General features: G+C 40.8%; 1 protein-coding gene across 9 annotated transcripts in view; it reads left to right on the plus strand.

The window, feature by feature from the left end:
* KCNC2 (potassium voltage-gated channel subfamily C member 2) overlaps nucleotides 1-25087 on the plus strand; it is a 94649-nt gene extending 69562 nt beyond the window's left edge. For 2 of the 9 annotated variants that reach the window (XM_080971169.1, XM_080971170.1), the window contains exons 3-5: nucleotides 14242-15169; nucleotides 19512-19679; nucleotides 21835-23526. In XM_080971169.1, coding sequence (XP_080827295.1) covers nucleotides 14242-15169; nucleotides 19512-19679; nucleotides 21835-21971 — 1233 coding nt within the window. In that variant the 3' untranslated portion in view covers nucleotides 21972-23526. Of the gene's footprint in view, nucleotides 1-14241; nucleotides 15170-19511; nucleotides 19680-21834; nucleotides 23527-23608 lie in introns of those variants that run through there. The other 7 variants (XM_080971173.1, XM_080971171.1, XM_080971172.1 and 4 more) reach the window with 7 other exon arrangements.
* The last annotated feature ends 402 nt before the right edge of the window (nucleotides 25088-25489 follow it).

The following is a 25489-nucleotide window of genomic DNA, read 5'->3' on the forward strand; positions in this document are numbered from 1 at the left end:
TGGAGTCTCAGAAACAGTAGGGCAAGGAGCCAGAGTGGTCATTAGAGCCAACACAGTAGTGTGGAGTAGAACATTTGGCTGCAAGTCTGGTGTTATTTATTATTTCATATGTTTCTTAAAAGTTGCAAACTGTCTGGCTGCATTTTTTTGCATGTACTCATTGCTCACATTCCCATTGTGCTGATGAGGTAAAGAGATGCTGAGACTTGACCAAGCTTCAAGGTGTGCTTCTCAGGTACGTGTTTTGTATTTTTAATCTCTCAGCTGGTTTCTGGGGATGGAGCCTGCTGCCTCTATGCCACCTCCAGGGCCAGATTAAGACATGCTGAGGCCCTAAACCATGTCAGGTTTTAGAGGCCCCCACAGCATTACAAAAAAAAAAAAGTGTAGTATTCTAAAAGACAGGACAAAAAAAAAGAGAGAGCTAATAAAGTTTTATCTTTGCATATATACTGGTACATAGGTAAGGATGCAACTAAGGGATAACAATCTAACTAAAGCATAAATATAGCAATATGTCTGTTTCCATATGAAATACCTTTAAATGAAAATACTGTATGATTTCTTAGGATGTAAGAAAACTTAATGTCTAGCATCAAAGGAGTATGTGCCGTTTAGCACTTACTAAATGGAAGAAGCAATGCAACATGCACTGTGTGTTATCTGAGACTAAAGTCTTGAAATTCATTATTTCATTATTTCATTATAAGCTTACTTAGCTTGTGCCTAAGTCCAGCACTGGACAACACCTCCCCATGCATGTTCATTCTACACAGTATAATTCCCAAATAAACCTGTGACTAAAGCAAACTACTTGTCCATTCACAGTTTAGTAGTAGAAAAATGTATGTATGTATGTATGTATGTATGTATGTTTTTTATAGAATTTATATACCATCCTGTACCTGGAGGTCTCAGGGCAGTTCACAGAAAAGATACGTGCTTTTAAAAAAAATCCTATATAACCCCAGAGTCTTGTTCTGGGAAATTATTTTTTCTCCCACATAGATCAGTTGCTTTTCATATGGTAGGGAGGACAACCACATCTAGAAACCTATTTTTGCCTTTTTTGGTCTGTGCCGTTCACATTGCAGGTACAATATTGCTAATATAGTCCTCCTTTTCTACATACAGGGTTAAACATGAACATGCATTCTATTTCTGAATACAGTGAGCTATGCCCTCTGAAGTTGTTCTGTCTGTGGAAGGACATGGTGGCACAACAGAAGTCCCCCCACCTCCCCTCAAAATGCTCTGGAAAGTTGGGGAACCCCAAAACAGACTTGGGAGAGTGTAGGGAGTTGAGAGGAAGGGAAGTTCTGTTGCACAAATGGAAGTCCTTGTGCAAGCGGGACAACTCTTTTGTATACAGCCCAACAATTTCAGCATACAGTACTCAGAAATGAAATGAAATATTGTAATTTCTTTAGTACTTTGCACAATATCGCACATTTCTGCCTTTGAAGGGTAAGCTGATGATGCATCTTTAATGTGTACAATATGGCTGTTTCTGGGGTTGATTATAATATCATACTCCAAAGGTTCTCTGCATGGCTTTGCATAATAAACAGCAGCACTCTTTGCTCATATTTATCAACCAATTATGCAACGGTTGGATTTTTCACAGCATTTACAGCTGGGATAATTATAGCCCATACTCTAAAGTTTTCATGAAAGAAATGTTTCTGACCTCTGCATCTTGAAGAACTTTAACAACATCACTTTTCTTGGCCCACAAGCAGTCTGAAAATACATTTTTTTAAAGATGGAAACTATCTAATCACTTCCACAAATAATGATACTCGTAACTAGAGATGTCAGTTGAAATGTCAATGTTTGTTTCATGAATCTAAAGACAAGGAAGAATAGCAATTGCAACAGTGAGCTCATAGGATGTAACCTTGTAAGGTGTCTGGTTTCTTAGAGGAAAGGTGCAAGGCAATGGGAAGTAGAATATGTGGGCTTGAGTCCCTCCACTGAGGTATGGTTTATTGACACCACAAGAGGTGTCCCACCAGCAGCACTGAGTTTGGAGAAAAAGGAGAAGCTGCAAGCCTAGAACACAGGAGTCTGTGTTAGAGAACTATATAGTACTGTCACCACACAATCATACAGTCAAATGAAAGACTTATGAGAGGGCACTTCATACATTCCATATGAACCCAGTGATTGACTGCCTCGGCCCAGTAGACCTGAAATCTCCACCCCCATCATTCTGCCCGGACACTGAGGTCCAGCGCTGAGGGCCTTCTGGTGGTTCCCTCACTGTGAGAAGCCAAGTTACAGGGAACCAGGCAGAGGACCTTCTCGGTAATGGTGCCTGCCCTGTGCAACACCCTTCCATCAGATGTCATGGAAATAAACAACTATATGACATTTAGAAGAAACCTGAAGGCAGCCCTGTTTAGGGAAGTTTTTAATGACTGATGTTTTAATGTATTTGTAAGCTTTCGTTGGGATGTGGGTGGCGCTGTGGGTAAAACCTCAGTGCCTAGGACTTGCCGATCGTATGGTCGGCGGTTTGAATCCCCACGGCGGGGTGAGCTCCCATCCTTCGGTCCTAGCTCCTGCCCACCTAGCAGTTCGAAAACACCCCTAAGTGCAAGTAGATAAATAGGTACCGCTTTATAGCGGGAAGGTAAACGGCGTTTCCGTGTGCTGCGCTGGTGCTGGCTCGCCAGAGCAGCTTCGTCACGCTAGCCACGTGACCCGGAAGTGTCTCCGGACAGTGCTGGCCCCCGGCCTCTTAAGTGAGATGGACGCACAACCCTAGAGTCGGACACGACTGGCCCGTACGGGCAGGGGTACCTTTACCTTTAAGCTTTCGTTGGAAGCCTCCCAGTGTGGCTGGGGAAACCTAGCCAAATGGGCAGGGTAGAAATAATAAATTATCATCATCATCATTAACAACAACAACAACATATTTTTGGGCCATTTGAGGAGTCCCCCAAGTGTGCAGAAATTCCATTTTTGACTGGATGGCTCTGTTTAGCTGCCCTGCTTATAAGCATGGTCACCAATTTCACTTTTAGAACACATAGTTTGGGTGCACAATGGAAAGTAAAGGATGGGATGAACAATAAGGAAATCTCTATCATAATAGCATGCGACTGCTGAACTTATGGGCCAAATGTGTAGATTCCTGTAGTTCAGTTTTAATCTTTCTCTTCTTTTTTGAGGGGGTTAATCTTTATGAAATACTCTCCTTGATACCTGAGGCTACTGCAGAAGTGCTTTGTGATGTCCACCCCAAAAGTGCTATTTATGCATATGATTGAATATATGTTTTGTTTCTTTCCAACCTTGTCTGTTGTCATGCAGCAGAGAATTTATTTAGCTTGTTGTGCTCTAGGTAGTCACTTTGTCAAACTTTCCCTGACCAAAATACCTGACAAAACTACTGAGTCAAACTAACTTCTCTGTCAGAGGGACATTCAAAGTAATCTCAGTTACCAGAAATTCAGTATGGGAGATTCACGTCTAAAAATCAGAGACTTGGCCCTCCTTACTCTTTTTGTTTTGCTGAAGTTCAGTAGATACAGTAAAGATCCCCTTTACAGTTGCAGAACAGGTGTTCATCCATAGGAGACACCTATTATTATTATTATTATTACTATTATTTTAAACAAATTGGTTGGTTAGAAGACACTGATTACTCTGTAACTGAAGTTGAGAGCTATATGACTGTGTTTCAGAATTTCGATTTAAAAGGATAATCATTATGCATTTAAATAAGGTTACATAAATTTCTCTTGGCTCTGTTTAATAAGAGCAACTCTGAACTTATTTAATGTTACCTTGGGGAAAAGGATCAGTTACAGTCTAGACCATCTTTGATCTAGGGATGCATAAACTATAGTAATCTGGTCTGTTTCAAAAACAAAAAGAAACTCAGCTTCTAGGTTTTTAGTTCTATCCAGAACTTGTTTTCTTGTTAAAATACTAGTTTTGGTAAAAATAAGATAATTAAAACAATACCTTAAGCTACATTCTGATAATGGAAGGATGCTTCCAACAAACTCATTCCAAAAAATGTTTTAAAATGTAAATGATGTGTGGTGCTATAACTATGGACTACCAAACAATCACAGAAGACCTTAGGAATCTCCTAGGAAATGTGAGGGTCAATGCTGCTTGTTCCCCTGATTCCTGCTAATGGTTTTGTCTCAGGGATGCCAGAAGCTTGGCTTGCTCGAAACAACCGAGTCTGTGTGCATTGTCTTGTGGCTCAGTCGTGGAGGCAAGTACAGCCTGAGGATCTGAGACTGATGTGGGAACAGTGGATGGTCCTGATGCATTTGAAGCTAGGTGAGATTGGGGGCAGAGCCACACCATATTAAATAAGTGCATCCAACACACATTTAGAGCACACCCACCCACCCAGCTGAAGAATCCTGGTGTGGATCTGTCCAGAATTGCTTTCCCCTTTGGCCTTTCATTGGCTACAAACAGTTCCTATCACTTTTTAGAGTAACCTGCAGATTGAATGTGTTTGGAGAGCAGATCTACCTAAGTTGCATCCTTTGCCATGACATAGTCATCAAGCCACAAGTGGTTGCCCATCACTGTCTCATTGTCTTGGCTTTGTTGCCTTCCTGAGACTGCAAATATGGTGATTGTCAAGCAACTGGCCACAATTTATGTCCACTAAGCTGCATTTGCTCCTTCATGGATCACTGCCTTGTCGTGGCAAAGGGGCTTGAATATGCCAGCAATATGCAGTATGCCACTCAAGATGCCAGCAAGTTTGGAAAACTCAGCAGTGGCCAGAGGATTGGAGAAGATCAGTCTACATCCCAATCCCAAAGAAGGGCAGTGCCAAAGAATGGTCCAACTACCGCACATTTGCGCTCATTTCACACGCTAGCAAGGTTATACTCAAAATTCTACAAGGCAGGCTAAAGCAATATGTGGACCGAGAAGTGCAAGCTGGATTTCAAAGGAGCAGAGGAACCAGAGACCAAATTGCAAACATGCGCTGGATTATGGAGAAAGCTAGAGAGTTCTAGAAAAACATCTTCTTCTACTTCATTGACTATGCAAAAGCCTTTGACTGTGTTGACCATAGCAAACTATGGCAAGTTCTTAAAGAAATGGGAGTGCCTGGTCACCTTATCTGTCTCCTGAGAAATCTCTATGTGGGACAAGAAGCTACAGTTAGAACTGTATATGGAACAACCGATTGGTTCAAAATTGGGAAAGGAGTACAACAAGGCTGTATATTGTCTCCCTGTTTATTTAACTTATATGCAGAATTCATCATGCGAAAGGCTGGGCTGGATGAATCCCAAGCCAGAATTAAGATTGTCGGAAGAAATATCAACAACCTCAGATATGCAGATGACACAACTTTGATGGCAGAAAGTGAGGAGGAATTAAAGAAACTCTTAATGAGAGTGAAAGAGGAGAGTACAAAATATGGTCTGAAGCTCAACATCAAAAAACCAAAGATCATGGCCACTGGTCCCATCACATCCTGGCAAATAGAAGGGGAAGAAATGGAGGCAGTGACAGATTTTACCTTCTGGGGCTCCATGACCACTGCAGATGGTGACAGCAGTCACGAAATTAAAAGACGCCTGCTTCTTGGGAGAAAAGTGATGACAAACCTAGGCAGCATCTTAAAAAGCAGAGACATCACCTTGCCGACAAAGGTCCGTATAGTTAAAGCTATGGTTTCCCCAGTAGTGATGTAAGGAAGTGAGAGCTGGACCATAAAGAAGACTGATCGCCAAAGAATTGATGCTTTTGAATTATGGTGCTGGAGGAGACTCTTGAGAGTCCCGTAGACTGCAAGAACATCAAACCTATCCATTCTTAAGGAAATCAACCGTGAGTGCTCACTGGAAGGACAGATCCTGAAGCTGAGACTCCAATACCCTGGCCACCTCATGAGAAGAGAAGACTCCCTGGAAAAGACCCTGATGTTGGGAAAGATTGAGGGCACAAGGAGAAGGGGACAACAGAGGACGAGATGGTTGGACAGTGTTCTTGAAGCTATGAACATGAGTTTGATCAAGTTGTGGGAGGCAGTGGAAGACAGGAGTGCCTGGCATTCTCTGGTCCATGGGGTCACGAAGAGTTGGACATGACTAAATGACTAAACAACATCAATCTGCATTTGACTGAACTTGAGACAGTGAATTTCTTACCTATGACACCTGCATTTTTGGTTTTCGGTGTCCTTGCAAACAATGTGCTTCTAGTTTTGTTTTGTTTTTTAAGAGATGCTTCTATTTTCTTTTTATGTCCATCTTGGGCCTCTTATCAGAGAATATTAAATGTTGTATTTTCAAGAGCCTATTAAATATTTAAGCCTTTTTCTGTAGTCACTGTATCAAGGGCAGTCTTGTAAGTCCTGAAATCAATGCAAATAAGCTAACTGAACCTTAAAATCTGCTATTTAACCCTCTGGTTAGACGCTGTACTTTACATAGCATTATATTACATAGCAAGGGGAAGTGGTAAAGTAGGTGATGAGAATAAAAAGCAGCATATTTTTCAAAGGTTGCTGGCAAGGTAAGGAAGACATTTTTATAGCAGCATGAAACAAATAGGAGTAAACTTTTGCTAGCCCCACTGTGTCCCTTCAGAATATTAAAACTGATAATTTCTTGAACAAGCAATGAAGTTTTATTAATACTCTGGGGTAGCTAAAATGAATGAGTAATCAGATACAAACAGGGAAGATTTACCTAGATTTGGTTGGGATGGGGATATGTGGGAAATAGTGAATGAAGGCTAGAAGAATACATCACACTTCTGATTGTCAGCATCACATTTCTCGGTGACCAGGGATTTTTCAACACTGCAGTCAGTGAATCCAAGTAGTTGGGGGAATTGGGAGCAGTTCACAGATGGCCCATAAATGGTGAGATGAAGGATAACATTCTGGGCTATTTGCCGTGCAGGGACTAAAAATGTGTGAGGCATGGTGAGGAGCTGGGGTGCTTTGCAAATAAATGAAGCAATTTTCTTGGAACACTTTTTGAGGTTTGTGTTTTGACCCTTGCTGACACATCCCCATCGTATGTAGAACAAAATATGTGATTCTGAGACTCTACACTTGTATACCCTACGATAATTCAGCTTCGCTTTTTTTTGGTAGGATACTAAACAGAATATTCATAGTAGGTAAGGAGACAAGGAGTTTAGATGAGCAGTTAGTTCATCATTGCCATTGCCTTGTAAGGAATCCAACACACTGCCGCTGCCGAAAATGGTAAGCAGTCTTTGGCAACGCTACTACTGGTATTACAGAAAGGTGTCAACAGGTCAATTTGCAGATCTGTTAAAATACACTTAATTCATCATCGGATCTCATACGGTTTATACTTTCCAGGTTTAAATCAATGCTCTAATTTTTTAATTCACATATTTATTGAAAAAGTCTGCTTTCTTTATATAACAATCTAAAACCAATGGTCATGCAGGAGAATAATCAAATAGCAATTATCATGTAGCCCACAAGGCTTTTGCACTTCAGAGTTTATATATTATTAATACAGGCTTGCTTATAGCTAAGCATCTGCAAGCAGAAAAAAATCTTATCTGTTGATAGAAGGATCCTGATTCAGTGCAGGATCCCACCAGTGGAAGGAAAAGGAGTCAGTTTTTGCTGAATCCCCTATAACCCAGCAGGCCCCTGTGTTTCCTCTCATGCTGTTCTCACCCCCCCCCACCCCCCATAATGGTAGAATAATTTTTGCCACTGGAATTTACATGACTTTTGTTCCTGTATTAAGAATGCTGTTGGATTCTATATCCCACCAGTCAGACCTCTGCTATAAAAGCTAGCTATATTGATTTCCATAGAGCAGTTTGGGTTTCTGCCAATGTCGTCATAAATGGTCAGGGTAAATTGCATAGGGACATTGTACATGTCAGTTAAAATATATCTGTTTGTAACTAAAAATAAGTTTTTGTCTAGCATTTAAGTGTTTCTTGGAAATATCATTCCAGTTTTTGTTGGGAGTTCTTCTGGGAGGCAAGGCTGTGCAAGGCTATGAGGCACGATTCCAGTAGTCTCTTGTTCAGATTTTACCGGAGCCATAACCTTTATGGATGGCCTTTGCGTAAGCCCTGCATCTGCATTCAGGGTTACAATACAACCTTGCAAGGTTGTTCTAGGGTTCATGGAGATCCTATGTAGGAGTATAAATAAATCCTAAGTAGTTATTTCTGCTACCATTACTATTGTTGAGGAGCGCTATCATTTGTAGCCTGAAACAAGAGGATAATTTGTGAGTATCTGCGAACAATGGGCAAGCAGCTGCACCAACTCCACCTGTGCCCTATTGCTGAATGATGCAAACAAACATGGATGACTCATGCTCAAGGTTCATTGCCTTCAGAACAGGCACAGATGGGAATAGATGGGTAAGCAGCATCACACTGGATGAATGACCCAAATGAAAGACGATGTGTCATTCATCCTAAATCATCATCCTTGATAAAAAACATCTTATTGAGTCGATTGAAGTGGCACACATTTCAAAACGAAAAGGTGATGGAAGGTGATGGTTGCAATGTCGCGCGACACGCATCCCAGTTAAATTAACAAAGTGACTTTGCTTTGACCCAGGACTCAGCTATACAGCTGCAAATAGAACATTTTAAGTGTGTTGTGAAATGCAATGTACAAACATGACACTGGGTGGCGACAGTGAGCTATGGCAATTTCAATGTATTTTTCAAAACGTTTTTAAAAAAAGCGTTTTCACAGCGTTTTTATATATGTGTGCAGATTCCACCCTAGTATGAGCACAACGGAAACCACTTGAGTGCACATGTGGCCACATTCTTACTACTTTCTCAGCATGTGGCCGTTTTAGTTTTTAGTCCATCTATGTTGACTTCCAGGAGCAGTTTGAAATTGAGCTGTCACCTCCCCCCCCCCCCAAGCTGGCTGCGCTTGCTTGAAAAGCCACTCACGCCTCTTTCCCCTAGTGTGTGTGTGTTTAAATAACTGAAAAGCATTCTCAGAGGCTGCAATTAAGTGTGCAAGAGGGATGGGCTTGCTTAACTCTTACACCTTTCTTTTCTGCTCTTTTGTGTTCATTAGCATGTACCCAAAGCTGCTTTCACACCCATGGGGAAGAGAAATGGAATTGCCATCACTTTTCCACCCACAAGAGAAAAACACCTTGGGTTAGGTTTTTTTTTTGGGGGGGGGGGGGTGAGGATGCAGTTTTTCCTGCTGTACTTCCACTCCTGATATCAGCCTCAAAGGCTGCTTTTCCAAAATGGGGTGGGAGGGAACCAGGGAAAAGACGCATGTAACAAGTCCTTAAACAACAACACATAATAACCTTATTATCCATGTCGAGTTTTGCTTATGGTGCAGAAAAGTAGCACAGGTTGACTCAAAATTACAGCTGTGTAAAAAGGTCATGGGAATGAGCCCCAAGACACAATGAAATGTAAGCAAGGATAAATCTCATTTTGTTGGCGTGATTATAATTTGTATGATCTTTCCTGTAATTATGATTGCTTATTTGCGTGTTGAGGTCCTTAGGGCCACCCCAATAACTTACACATCACACAGAAATTTTTGTTTAAGGTTTTTGGCATAATTTTGGCCACAACTTTATTAAAATACAAAAATGTGAGTGGTTGCTTAGGCATTGGTTGCGACTATCTGCCCCCCCATGGGGGACAGACTGACATTCCGCAGGCCTGTGAAAGTCAGAAAAGGGGAATACAATTGGGGGTAGCGATGGAGCAGGGAACCTGCCCTCAGCCCTCCCCAAATGCAACCAGGAGCTCATTTCTATGGCCCGAGCCCCCTTGACAGAGTGGACAAGCAATAGTTAGCCCCTGATTCCTTTAACGGAATCACTTGCAGCAGAAGCATTAGAGGGGCAGGCACAGCCAATCCATGCCCCTCAACCAACCAAACCATAAACCAATGCCTAACCGCAACCTTACAAGTTGTAACGATTTGCTACGCAGTAGGCAAAAACCAAATGGCCACAGCCAATCAGCCAGATGGACAAAATTCCTACTGGGCCTCTGCCCCAAGAGCAGACGACCCCATGACAGGCATAGCAAGGTCAAAGCGAACAACCCTAATTATTGGGAGGGTGGGACGGGCAATCCGTTGCACAGGCGAAAAGAGGAAGCCCTAGCCTCGTGCAAAGAGTTTTAGCATTTCTGGCTGTCAATCAATAAATGGCAACATTAACTTCTTCCCAACAACAAGGGAAGCCCAATCGCATCAGTGGCCAACGATCAATTAGCCCGCTCCCAACTTTGGAGTGTCCTGGTGGCCCCCACCGCAACACGTGCTCTCCATGAAGGAGAACACGCTTTAGTGAAATCATTTGTATACCAGGTTTCATTCAGAGGATACCAAAGCAATTCACAGTACAATAAAAAACAACAATAAACAGAAAAATAATAAATTAGGAAGTTCCAATAAAATATTAGCAGTTTTGTGACGTCAGAATGAAGGGCTTAAAAACATAATGTGTACATTTGCTTCTAATAAGAAACTGTGTCGTCCTTCCTCCCTTCCTATCCCATATATGCATGCCAAGAATGTAGCTTGGTTTGGATAAGATTGCAAAGTTATTGACCGTTCTGTTACCAAAATTAGGAACATCTCATCCCTTCCTTTCTTCCTTCTGTTCTCAGGATGTCACTTGGTAGACTGTGGAACAGGAAGTGCAGTCACTTTGATGGTGATGATGATAGTGATATACTGGGCTCCTTTTACAAGGGCAACAGATATAGGCCTCGTTTGTTCTGTACTCTTAAAGGAGTATCATATGATGCTAAATTCATGGCTTAGGCCATGGGAACTGGGAACTGTAGCTCATTAAGGGTGCTGAGAGTTGTTAGGAGGCTCCTGTGGCTCGGTGTGGGGAATAGGTAAAGGTAAAGGGACCCCGACCATTAGGTCCAGTTATGACCAACTCTGGGGTTGCGGCGCTCATCTCGCTTTACTGGCCAAGGGAGCCGGCATACAGCTTCCGGGTCATGTGGCCAGCATGACTAAGCTGTTTCTGGCGAACCAGAGCAGCGCACGGAAACACCGTTTATCTTCCCGCCAGAGCAGTACCTATTTATCTACTTGTACTTTGACGTGCTTTCAAACTGCTAGGTTGGCAGGAGCAGGGACCGAGCAACCAGAGCTCACCCCGTGAACTGCCGACCTTCTGCCCTAAAAACAGTCTGTTGATAATTTACATTTTCTCTTGCTTCTTTTGGTGTTGTTTGGCTTTGCTGTCAGGAGTGAACAGGATTGTGGCAACATTGGTGTTATGCCAGAAGAATCTAGCGGAACCATGGGATCAGCCTACAATTTGTGGAAGTTTCCATATTTTTGCCCCTTTGCCCCTAATAGCCCAGTTTCACCAGGGTGAGCTAAAATACACATTGGATTCCATTTTAGTTCAGCAAAATATGTGGAATGTTGATTACACTGATGTCCTTTCACTATTACAAAGAGTTGCATTGTTGCTTCCATATGCACTTTTATAGTCTGTTGTTCTGCCAAGATTACAGCAGTATATTTTCAAGAAAGCAGCTAACTGTACGGAAAAGACTTTCCTAATAAGCAGTGAGGCTCTCATTTCCTGCAACTTAATTTTGACTTGATCTTTATGAGCTTTCTGCATTGACCAGTTCAGTATTTTGCAGCACTTGAATGCAATGGTCCCAGTTCAGCAGGGACTAAGAGACACTTTGAATTTTAAAACACCCTGAGATGAAAATTAGGAATAAAGAAATGCTCTGGAGTTTTATTTTTATTTTAAGCATTTACGAAGTGTGGCCTGGATTTATGGTTGTGATTACTTGATTGTGTTAAAATTAGGAGTGCTCTAAGCAGATTTTGGGGAGGGTTTTTAATGTAATTACTAATAATGCTCTGTGGATTTTATAGTGATTATCTATTACTCTGTGCCCTTTGTGATAACAGCTTAAGCAAGCTAATTTTAGGTCTGCTTTCTGCAATAATTAAAATGAAATGTCAAAAATGTATTTAAAGAAAGAGAGATAAATGCATCCTTTAAGATGTTGTACAGAAATAGTAATATTACTATTTCTCTTCTTGTGCAATCTAATTATATACAAAGTTTATAGTCTGTCATTGTTATAGTTCTTTATATGCCAAATCTTTGAAATAAAAAACAAATCATAGTTGTCTCTGACTTCCAGGCTGAGGTTTAGTCCAGGTACAGGTGACAGGTGAGCTTTGAAGGGTTTACATCAATCTGTTCTGTGAAGCTGGTTCTGGGAAACATTTTACAGCCTAGGACTCTATATAAGGGTAGAATAGGTAAAAAGGAAAAGAAAATTACTCCTGGACGGTTAAGTCCAGTCAGAGGTGACTATGGGGTTACGGCGCTCATCTCGCTTTCAGGCCGAGGGAGCCAGCATTTGTCCACAGACAGCTTTCCAGGTCATGTGGCCAGCATAACTAAACTGGTGCAACAGAACATCGTGACATAAACCAGAGCGCACGGAAATGCTGTTTACCTTCCTGCCACAGTGGTACCTATTTATCTACTTGCACTGGCATGCTTTCAAACTGCTAGGTTGGCAGGAGCTGGGACAGAGCAGTGGGAGCTCACCCCATTGTGCGGATTTGAACCGCTGACCTTCTGATTGGCAAACCCAAGAGGCTCAGTGATTCAGACCCCTGCACCACCCGCATCCCTCTGAAAGGTGGAATAACCTACAATAAATAACCAGGTCAATATTCTTCACACAGCTGTCTCTTCCAAGGTGCTTCCTTTTTATATTACCTGGAGGGGTAACAACGCAAATGGGTTACTGGAGAATTAACTTTCTGCTGTCCCAATTTAGTCTATGGGTGGTATCCTATGAACTCGTTCCACTAGCATAAGGACTTTGGGTCAACCAACCCAACTTCCTCTTGCTCTTCGTTCCTTGTACACCACTAAATCTGTGATGGGTTTTCTCCCAAACCTCTGGAGCAGATGCATGGGGGGGAGGGAAGGGACGTTCCTTTGCACAGCGGAATTCCTTGTTCTGGCACTACTTCACTGGATATTGCCCTACACATCTTTATTTAATTAGGGCTTAAGGACATTTTCATGCCCTGAGGTGATGTAGGAGGCCACGTGAGCACTGCCACCCACTGTCACTGCAGATGTGCAGTGTGTGAAGAAATACACAGCTTCAGTGAAAAAGTCATAAGGAATGAAAGACTTAGCATCGTGGTAAAAGTACCTGCAGTCTGCTGAGAATCACACCAACATGCATTATTCAAATTCAGGACATCTCTACATTTACTAGAGTTCTCCAGAGTGTTATATGCATATTATAAAGAAACATGAGCCTTCAGGATACCTTAGAAATAATATTTGATTGCTGACATCCTGTGTATTGACATAAGCATCTGGTTGGCAGCTGTGGCAGCTGTATGCTGGACTAGATAGGCCTTTGGTCTAATTGCCATCTGTAATTAAGCCCTTCAGGCAGTTCATAGCATCCTGAAGCTCATAAAATCAATGCTGGCTAAGGTATGTGGTAGAAGCTGAGCACATGATACAACATGTTTCTTAGCTGCCATCCCTGTTGCAGGAATGCTAGATGTGTCCTTAATAAGGAAATGTTTTAGTTCACTAAAAAGGTTTTAATATATTTTTTTTCTGAGAAGATGAAGCCAAAACAGCAACTTTCCGTACTGATGCTTCATTAGACCATTCCGGAAACCTTATAAGGACTCTATACTGCATACACAAGAGCCAAAATGAACATAATCCAGAGGATTTACATAAATAATGTTACATTTTATTCAGGAACCTTCATTTTGCTTATCAATTATGACTAATAGTTGTCACATCCTCTGTCCCAGAAGTTATTTCTTCTAGTCCTATACATGGAGGGTGTTTGTGGGGACACTGTGCAAACTAGACATAATATGGACGAGCCTTGACATTGGCAATAATTTTCAGTTACTTCCTAGAGAGTTTATGAATGGAGTTGGTACTTCTGGCTTAATTTAAGCCTTGACTATAGTTTCTCAATAAAAACTACTTCTAAAAAGTCTATTTGTTTAGATCATTACCCACAATGCCTGTTTTGTAGTTCCAGCTGGGGAGACCAGCAGATGAATTCTTGATATCAATCTTATTGGAAGCAACCCCATGGGGAGTCTTTGCACTCAAGCATGCTATAAGTTAAGCTATATGATACTTCTCATTATGTTGGTGTTTTTTTAAACTCTCTGATTCTGATAAGTGTCTAATTTATTTTTCTTTGCAGTTCATTGCGTTTGCCTCTTTATTCTTCATCCTACTTTCAATCACAACGTTTTGCCTGGAAACCCACGAAGCATTCAACACTATCAAAAACAAAACAGAGCCAACCATCAATGGTTCCGAGGTGGTTCTGCAGTATGAAATAGAGACGGACCCTGCTCTGACATATGTTGAAGGAGTATGCGTGGTGTGGTTTACATTTGAATTTTTAGTCCGCGTAGTTTTTTCACCCAACAAACTTGAATTCATCAAAAACCTCTTGAATATCATTGACTTTGTGGCGATTTTGCCCTTCTATCTCGAGGTGGGCCTCAGTGGGCTGTCCTCCAAAGCTGCTAAGGATGTGCTTGGTTTCCTCAGGGTAGTGAGGTTTGTGAGAATCCTGCGAATCTTCAAGCTCACCCGACATTTTGTGGGCCTCAGGGTGCTGGGTCACACGCTCCGAGCAAGCACCAACGAGTTTTTGCTGCTGATAATATTTTTGGCATTAGGAGTATTGATATTTGCCACCATGATCTACTATGCTGAGCGAATAGGAGCCAGACCCAACGACCCTTCTGCTAGCGAACACACAGAGTTCAAAAACATCCCCATTGGCTTCTGGTGGGCTGTGGTCACCATGACCACTCTTGGGTATGGAGACATGTATCCAAAGACATGGTCAGGGATGCTAGTGGGTGCTCTGTGTGCTTTAGCTGGGGTGCTGACCATAGCCATGCCTGTGCCTGTTATTGTCAACAACTTTGGAATGTACTATTCTCTGGCCATGGCGAAACAGAAGCTTCCGAGAAAGAGAAAGAAGCACATCCCACCTGCTCCTCAGGCAAGCTCCCCTACATTTTGCAAGACAGACTTGAACACAGCCTGCAATAGCACACAGGGGGAAGTCTGTCTGGGCAGAGACAACCGGCTGATGGAACACAATAAATCAGGTAGGACACCGTCCGAAACGCATGTCTGGTATGTTTGGCAGTACAAGGCATCAGAAAGCATCGAATCTTTCTGCAGCTAGAGGAGGTAGTTGACACACCTCTCCCTTCACTCACTGTTTGTATATGTCAGTCTTGTAGATGGCAAAATAGTTACAGCATAAGAATGATGTTTCCAGATCTGTGCATTGCTGATCTGTAGTGTTCGCTAGGTGTTTCGTGAACAGTGCTTTTTTGTGACAGTACTCAATGGTACCGAGTACAATCACCTCTTTTTTTTTTTTGCTGCCCATAGCAGCCATTTTGTGCTGGCACCCACAGCACTTTTATCAAGATAGAAGTACCAACACCTCATTTTTATTTATTTATTAATTTTTTCAAAAAAAAAAAAGCACTGATTGTGAATGCTGAGCTTCCTTTAATTTTCCTTCTTTCTTCATAATTCTTTTGTTTTACTGGCAGCATCTACTGTTTCTTTTGCCTGTTGCACTGTACAATGTTTTGTTTTGTTTCCTGCATGCCTGTTCCTGTACAGCTGTGCCTCCATTTTGTTGAACTTCATGGCGTTTTGCGTGGTGTTTGTCTCTTCTGTCTGCTTTGTCTCTTTCGTTTGCTTTGCCTGTGCCACACTGGTGGCATGAAATACTAGAAGTGGTATAAAGAAACATTCATTTAAACATGGATGATTAATCTGGGCCTACATTCAGTGCAACATTCAGAAGGGGGTTCTCTAGATTTCAAGGAGAGCATTTCTTTTTTCATAGATTGGAATGACCACTCCCTCCCCCGATCTAAGGGAACAGCTCATGAAATTACATTTAAGCTTAGACTCAAATTTTCTTACTTAGAAGCAAGAGGTCCATTAAATTTCATTTGAAGCTTCCCCCCTGTTAGGATGCTTAGAACCTCACATTTTGTAGGTGGAGGTTACAATATGGACAAGATTTTAACTAACCATGCAATTCTATAAATGCCTACTAAGAAGTAAGTCCCACTGAGTTCAGTGGAGCTTATTCCCAGGTAAGTACGTATAGCATTGCAGCCATGATGCTGTACTCTTAGAGACTTTTCATAATTTTATTTAATATATAGAAGCATAAAATTTCTCCTGAATCAGACCAAAGGCCCTTTTAATCCAGAGTCCTGTTCAGCCAGATGCAAATGGGAAGTCCACAAGCAGGGCATGAACACAGCAGACACTTTCCCCTTGTGATTCCCAGTACAGTCGTACCTTGGATCCCGAACGCCCTGGAACTTGGATGCTTTGGCTCCTGAATGCTGCAAACCCAGAAGTGATTGTTCCGGTTTATGAGCGTTCTTTTTGAACCCGAATGTCCGATGGGGCTTCTGTGGCTTCTGATTGGCTGCAGGAGCTTCCTGCAGCCAATCAGAAGCTGCTATTTGGTTTTCAAATGTTTTGGAAGTCGAACGGACTTCCGGAACGGATTCCGTTCAACTTCCAAGGTATGACTGTAACTAGTGTTGAGATGTATACTGCCTCCAACCCTGGAGATAGTATGTCACCATTATGGCTGGTTGCCATTAATAGCCGTACCTTCCAAACTGTTTTAATTCCTTGTAAAGCCATTACTACATGTTGTGGTAGTGAATCCCAGAATTTAACTATGCACACTGTGAAGAAATGCTTTTTTTTCCTGTCCCGAATCTTTCAGCATTCAGCCTCATTAGATGCCCCCACATTCTAGTATTATGAAACAGAGAAAAATCCATCTTTTCCTACTTTCTCTGTAGGATGCATAATTGTATATAATCTCTGTGGTTTCCCCCTTTTTTACCTGCATTTTTTCCAAACTAAGGATCCTCAAATATTGTAACCCTCCATAGAAGAGTTGCTTCACTTTCCTTGATCATTGTGGTTGCCAGCCGTTTAAATGATCAATTTCTGTAATGATTCACAATGCTTCTCCCCCCTCCAAATAAATAAATCAAAGTAATAATGGAGATGCAGAGAGAGAGAGAAAACTGCTGCTTTCTGGATTTATGGTCCCAGTGATTTGTCTTTTAAGGATATCAATGAAAATAGGTGCTCTTACGACTCCACAGCTATCACAGCTAATTTCAAACTCCCTTGGAGATGATGAATCAAAAGTGCTTATACCGGGGGTTTTCCTGGGGTTTGGGGTGGGGATACTAAATTTCAACATTTGGGAAAGTGTGGAAAAATCTTGGAAGAGATTAGATACAGTGGTTGGAATATGCTGTGCTTGATTGGTACTTACCTAAACTACCCCCAAAGTGATAAGGGCCACTCTGTTTACAGGTCAAGATGAAGTCCACAGTGTTCAATTACATGGCAGTGGTAGGGAAAGGTTATAAAAAGAGAAATCTTGAGAAGGAAAAAAAAAATATTTACAAGAAGGTAATAAAATGTGTCTTTTCCCTTTCCAGTGCCTTTAACATCTGGCTCTCCAGATGTTGACAGACCAATTCCCAGCAGCCCCAGTTTGCATAACTAATGGCCACAGATGACAGAAGTGTCTGGAGGGCCACAGGTTTCCCATCCCCATTTTAAATTCTAGAATTATTATGGTTAGCATTTTAAAAGTAATAAAATGGATCACTGTTCTGAAATATTAAAAGCCCTATTATCATGATAAAAGAGCCTATTAATCAAAAACTGCAGATGTTTAAAGAGGGATTAGGCATTTTAATAACTATTAACTGCTCTACGGCAGGAGCTTTTACTTCCCTCTCCCCAAGCTTTATTAGGTATTGCCACAGTTAGCTTTTAAGATGGACACAGGGATGTGCCTAAGCACCATGAGTGTAACTAAAGGGAAAGTAAAACACATCATTTTTGGTTTGCTAATCCTTGCCTAGGCTGCAGCCAGCCAGACCACATGAAGGGATTAGGGCTGTTCAGATCACCCTCAAACCAATACAACCTCAAACCAATACACAGCCCAAAGCACAATTACCCTTCCAAAGAGTCAGTGTGGTGTAGTGGTTAGAGTGCTGGGCTAATATCTGGAAGAGGCCAGGGTTAAAATCCCCACTCAGCCATGAAGCTCGCTGGGTGACCTTGGGCCAGTCACTGCCTCTCTGCTTCACAGGGCTATTATGAAGGTAAAAGAGAGGGGTGAGTGGGAAGCATGTATGCCATATTGAGCTCCTTGAAGGAAAAGTGGGATATAAATTTAGTAATCAATCAATCAATCAATCAATCAATCAATCAATCACATCTCTCCCATTTTTGCAGCACAGTTCTCCTACCAAACAATGTACAAGCATGGTTTTATTAGGGGGAATTGTGCATAAAATTGCATACATAAAGCAGCATACCTAAATGCATTATATAAGGGGAATCTGTTTGCAAAAATTTGCACTTTAGTCAAAGATGTATTTTGTGCATTTTAGTAGAAATGTGTGCTAAAATGCTGATGAATTTCCATGAGGATTTTGTGTTTTAAAAATGCAAATGGCTGCAGAAATGTGGAGAACTTTAAAACGGGAAAAAGGAGAAACCGAGAGAACCCAAAATTGACAGACTGATCCATGCTTACCTCTGTGTGTGCACGCGCTATTAGAGAAGCAAGAAGATTCCTCCCTAAACTTGGTGCCATGTGGAAAGGAGAGCCATTGTCTTTACCCTTAACCCAACATGGCACCCTGTGTGCTTCTTAGTGAAGGACCACTTAGTCTTGTGATACTCATATAATAACGTTCAGCAAACCTGCATGACTTGTGACCCAGCAAGCTGCGTACTATGGTTTGCAAAACAGTCCCAGGAAGACAGAAGAAAAGAGGTTTATCAAGCTTTTAGCAGGCCATAGGACATGGTTTGTCACCTGCATTCAAGTTGGGCGTGCCTGATGTGAAGTCACAACTCAAGCACGGTCTCTTACTCTTGAGTAAGCGCCCAATATATTATTTAGCAGTAGACCCGAATAAGCTATTCTATGGTTATATGTGGATTTATTTTAGTAGTGGATATGAGTGTGCCATCTGTATTTCAAGATTTAGTACTTACTATTATTATTTGGCAGCAAAATCTGACTTGTTTTTAAGTACTGAAGACACTGAAGCAATGAGTATAATATTGAAGATGGCAACCGTCTAAAAAGCCAAAAATCAACATCAAAATATTTTTTTCCTTAACCAAATAATACAGATGTGCAACTTTGTTCTATTTCTATATTAATGAATGACCATGAAGGGCCATCTCTCCCCATCCCCCAATTCAAGAACTAGTAGTTTTTTAAAAATAAATAAATAAATAAATAAATAAATATTAACTTAAGTAACAGGCTGTCAGGCAAGTTGTTTGTGATGTTTCGTTTCCTCTCTGGCTATATTATGTAAATGGGCATGGTGCTTTAACCAGTGTTATCAGGTGAAGACAGTACAGAAAGTGAGCAGCCACTGTCACCTGTGGAAAGGCTCCCACCAATCAGACGCTCTAGTACCAGAGACAAAAACAGAAGAGGGGGAACATGTTTCCTACTGACAGCAGGTGATTACGCGTGTGCTACTGATGGAGGGATCAGGAAAGGTATGGACTCTTTCATTAGACTATAAAAGTTCATCCAGCACTGTTCTTCTGAGTAAACAAACCTGGAATGAAGGAGATGCGAACAAATGCTATATAGGAAACATTGTATGCAGTCTAATGCATTTCTTCTTCTTCTTCTTCTCCTTCTTCTTCTTCTTCTTCTTCTTCTTCTTCTTCTTCTTCTTCTTCTTCTTCAGTTGTCCCTTTCTTGCTTCCTCTTAAATAACGGTCTTGGCTCATCAATCCATCCAGAGATATGTCCGCATTGTTTCTGATAGGTGTATCATTCATTTGGTTTCATTTGTCTGTCCTGTACATAGATAAATGTAATTTAGGTCATGTTCATTAAATCACTTTCATAACAGTTCTTTAGAAATTGCTTTGGGATATCTTAAATTCCAGTTAAGGACTCATTAGTTTAATTTAGTAATATTTTAGAAGGATGGTTCAGTTAAGAATGTATTGTACAGTGGTACCTTGGTACTCAAATGGCTTGGTTCCCGAACAAATTGGCTCCCAAATGCCACAAACCTGGAAGTAAGTGTTCCAGTTTGCAAACGTTTTTCGGAAGCCAAACTTCTGACGCAGCTTCCGCTTGAGTGCAGGAAACTCCTGCAGCCAATTGGAAGCTGCGCCTCAGTTTTTGAACGGTTTGGGGAGTCGAACAGACTCCTGGAATGGATTAAGTTTGAGAACCAAGGTACCACTGTAGTTCTAAATGCCAGAGCCCTGATGTGCAATACACTTAGTACTGTGTTTTGGAAAACATTGACATAGAAATGTGAGACTTTGATGCCATAGGCTAATAGGCTAAAGGTGAACCCACTTACCCAGCACAATATTGCTGCAGTAGGCCAGTGTTAAATAATTGTTTCCCATGGCAAGCTATGGAAAGGTCAAGGCATATTTGCCTATTGAAACAACGACATACATGCATTATTGAGTTTCTGTCCAATCAGGCCTACCAGCTGTGTATACATGAGTTTTAAAAAATATAGCTTTATCAGTCATCTTTCTTGTATTTGTTTTGGGAAACACTGGTGGTGGTTGCAGCAATTGTGTGCTTAAATTGTGGATGTCTTTCCACATGGGGTTGGCTCCCCCGTTTGAGAACGACTAGCCTAAACAAGATGTGCTTCTATCTCTTTTCTGTCAAGCAGAGGTTTGTGTGTATGGGGAAGCCCCATGAAGATAAATGGGACTTCACTCTCAGGTAAACTTGTTTAGATTAAGGCCAATACGCAGTTTTGGCTTTTCAGTGTGCTGTAAGAACCGTGGTCCTCTTTCCATGCACAACACTCTGTGACATTAAATAGTAATGCCGTTCTGGTGCTTAAATAAAGCACCCATATCTTGCTTTAAAAGTAGACACTTTCACAGTACAGTATCTGTGAAATGAAAATGTCTGGGGGTGCAGAATTCTACGCTAGTGGTGAATGTTGTTCTATAATATGTAAATTCTTGTTATTTTAGGCTTAAAAGAAGTCATGCTTTGTTCCTATAATATCAGTTGGATTGCAAATAGTATGTACTGCACAGATCACTAAAAACCTACATATAAATAACAAATTTTAATGAATTGCAAATCAGTTAAATATTGCAAACAAGACACACTTTAAATAGTATTAGACAGAGCGTCAGATGCTAAATCAAAGCGCTTCTGGAGATGGAGCTTTTTTAACAATACATAATTTATTCCTCTGCATTTATGATTGCAAAATAACTTCATAAAATTAGGTAAAAAATGATTGTGGTTTGAAATATTAAGAACTGGCATTGACACCAAATATATATATATCTATATACCTGTATATATCAAATGCTTTCTTCATCTGTCTTGCTTATCACCCTGAATTGTACTACAATATGCTCTATGTGCTATCATTGCAGTTCTACTGAAACCACTGGGCTTGTACTAAGTATACACCCCCAGCTCATTGGCCTTAACAAAATTAAGTATGTAGTTGGTCTGAATTCATTTAATATCATTAGTAAGAATAGCACCATTTTATGTTTTTCTCTGTTGTTGTAAACAGTCTTAGCATCCTACTCTCTTAGAACCCAATGAGCAAGAACGATTACATTGCATTGCATTGTATTGTTTGTCTACTTTCTGGCTGAACTCAACTGATTTCTGTGCATTTTCTTGTGAAAGGCTACGAAAAATCCCGAAGTTTAAACAACATAGCTGGCATGGCAGGCAATGCCCTGAGACTGTCTCCAGTAACATCACCTTACAGCTCACCTTGTCCTCTGAGACGCTCTCGGTCTCCCATCCCATCTATTTTGTAAACCAGATGGCATCAGCTGGCTACATAGCTTTAACTGAAGTGCTGTTTATCACCTAATGGAAATAAGTGTAGCATTAGCTGTGGTTTCCACTAATACAAGTATAAATCTTGTGCGATATAACTGTCAGCAGCAAGCAATGCCACTTGGGTAGCTGAAGATCCCAATTTTGCTTATAAGATCCTCTAAAGTAGATTCCCCCCTCACCTTTTACCTGATTTTGTCCTATCTTACCACAGCAATAAAAGGACAGTTAGTGGACTTCACTGGCCAGTACAAATAAATAAGCATATTTTCAGGGAGATACAGTAAAACCAATGTGCTTCCAACTGATAACCATTCCATTGGACCATTTCTTGTGACTCTAACCCATCTCGAAGATGTCTGGAATCTTGTCTTGATTGCATAGAATGTGACTTCAGTCTGATCATTTGCATGGACCATACTGTCTCCATCACTTGAAATCCGTCTTGCAGACTAACCAAGACCACAGATGGCTCTGGATTGTGTGGGTTTGTTGTTTTATTCATTGTATCATCTTGCTGAAATCAGAAAAAAAATAAATCACGACCAACAGGTCCGCATGTGGGATTGGGCTGTTTTTATTGTGCTGCTTTTTAGTTCTTTTTATTTATTTATAACTTTCCCCCCAATAATGTCTATTTCTTGATTGATTAATTTTGGTACTGGACTGATGTATCAGAGTTCTGAATGTTTTCGGTTGTTTGCACACAGATAACTGCAAAGAGGTTGTCATTACTGGTTACACGCAAGCAGAAGCCAGATCTCTTTCTTAATGGCTTGGGGAAGGCACAAAACATGAATGAAAGGTAAACACTATCCAGGCTTGCAATTTTAAGATAGCAAGTTCTGCTTGGCCCTATAGTGATTTCTCTTCTGCAGGGTTCTTCAACATTTTCAGAGGCTGAGTGCCATGTAAAAGCAAGAAGTATACTGGAGTTTTAATTTTTTTTTGCTATAGGTATAGGAGGGCAATAGTTTTCAAAAGGGTTTTTTGACCAGCCTTAAACCTCTAACTCCCAAGCTTTCACAATTTTGTTTCTGTCATATATTTTTTTAACGATGCTTTGTCTTATATGTTGTTTCTGTTTGTCTGTCTGGCTGACTGTCTGACTGTATTTTTCATCTGTCTCCATAAAGCACAGTTGCCTTTTTCAAAAATGCTCCCTTCATATAAGATTAGCTGCTAAATGCATTTCCTTCTTCCCCCCACTTTTTGATATATGTATCTATGCATATCTCAAGTGTAAGCTGATATCCTTTTAGTGAGCCCTTCTTTGACATTTCCCCCGAGTGTGGGATTTAGCAACGGTTCTGCCATTTCAATAGGGTTCCTGCTTCAATCCCACACCCTTAGCAATCTGCATTCATTCTTGTGTTGAGACTTTATTCCCTACATCAGCTTTTTCTTTACAATAAAACAAGACAGCCTTGTTTATGCAGCATCATGAATGCAGTCGCAACTACGACGTTTTGGGCTGGTGAGGAAAACACCCAGCAACGTAAAAGCCTTAGAAATATAAGGGGTGGGGGTGGGGAGAAAGAAAATCAAACAGTGTCATAAGAAATCCTTGAGATTGTTGAAAAATCCCTGATTTTTGTATGTTTATTTTTGTTAGGAAAAGAAGTCTATTTGACCATGTAACATAATATTCTGTATATAGCCTAGCATGAACTGCATGTGAAAATTTCTTGTACAAGAATGTATTTATCAGTACTTACCTTTCTGATACATAGAGATGTACATTGATTTAGTTTTGCTAAAGAGCGCTGGCAGATATGGATTAATGTAATGTATATACTTAATATGCAAACAGCTTCTAGCAAAGGAATTAATATCTGGTGCTGCTGTTATTGGCTACAGTGTTATACAGAATTTATCATGGATTTTTGACTGCTGAAAAAGGGACAATGGAATTTAGCCATACCAAGGACTGTACTGGAAAGAGACTGCTCCTCCTGAATGGGTCCTGATAATCACCTGCCGCCTTGAAGAGATCCTTCCAATTTCCTATGGAAGTGGAGCTTGTTATGGGGATTAAGGACCAATTCCAACTGCTGCCGCTGCCGCCAGCAGACACAATTATTAGTCACTATTGATGAATCAGCTGTACATAGGTTGTGTGTGCATGGAATATCAGCTTTAGTCATCTATGCCAAGAGATGCTGAATTCAAAGACATCATCTCTGAGACTCCACGGGAAATAAAAAAAAGGCCGACACACCTCTTTGTGTATTCTTCCTGGTCCCTACAGTAGGTTATGCTGTGGATCATACAGAGGCACACATGTTTAACAATAGTGATGTAAACGCTGTCTGTCATAGGTTTCCTCATAACAACTGTATTTTTGCAAAGTTTGTAACTCATGAACGTTACTGGCATGGGATTTTGCTACAAGTCTTTATGCTCTCGGTTCGCCATATCTATATTTTTATGAATACTAGTGAACATGCCAACGTTTTGGTTTACTTTTGAAATGGATAAGAAATATGTGACTGCAGACATAAACAGTAAAAATAGAGAAAGAGAGAGAGGGAGAGAGAGAGAGAGAGAGAGAGAGAGAGAGAGAGAGAGAGAGAGACCACAGTCTTTGTCTAGAGTTCTATAGAAGCGTGTGTGTTTTTTTAGTTCATTGTTACCTCAGACTTTAGGAATTGAGAGAAATAAAATACTGGCAGTAAAAATATTATAGGTTTTTTATTGAAACTATCACAGAAACAACATCAGTAAATATAAAATATAAAATAGATCCTAAAAATGTATATTTTGCATAAGAGAGATATTCTTTACCTTTTTGTGATTTTTGTGGTAAATTGTTCAAGTCTATTCTATGTCTATGATACTTTGTAGCCGGGTACTGTGTAATAAATTACATTCTCTCCATCCTGTTCAATAAGACCTTCTCCAGAAACTGTGTGTCACCCTGGTATTTTGAATGTAAGGACCTTTCCCACCTCTGAAATTCTGTATTGTAGACATTTTTGTGAACATGTCAAGGTGCATGCACAAGCCTGGTAGAAGCCAGTGGCCATGTAACTAACAGAAATGGAGAATAAAATTCAAAGATCCAGGGAGGAGGTTGGAACATACCTTACAATGTGGCTTATCATCTTTCTTTAGTTTCCTGTTTTCTCCTTCCTTCTATCTAGTTCTTGAGTGCTTGGCCGTTCTAACTGTTGCTTGCATCTTTCTCACAAATTATTTTGGGAGTAAACCAGTGTCCCCTGGTTTAATGAAAGGGGAGAAACGGATGGAAGAAGGAAGAGGGGTGAAGCTCATCCCTCTCCTAATTGTTACCCCTTAAACAAATTAATGCCCACCTCTAACTTTTAGCCCTGTTTTATACTGTTCACTTATAATTCCCATATATACAATCATACTTTGTTTTTGAACAGCTTAGTTCTCATACGTTTTAGCTCCTGAACGCCACAAACCTGGAAGTGACCTGGGAGCTTCCTGCAGCCAATCAGAAGCTGCACTTGGGTTTCCAAACATTTTG

The sequence above is a fragment of the Podarcis pityusensis genome (assembly GCF_964106645.2).
Source record: "Podarcis pityusensis genome assembly, chromosome: 10".
Classification (NCBI taxonomy): domain Eukaryota; kingdom Metazoa; phylum Chordata; class Lepidosauria; order Squamata; family Lacertidae; genus Podarcis; species Podarcis pityusensis.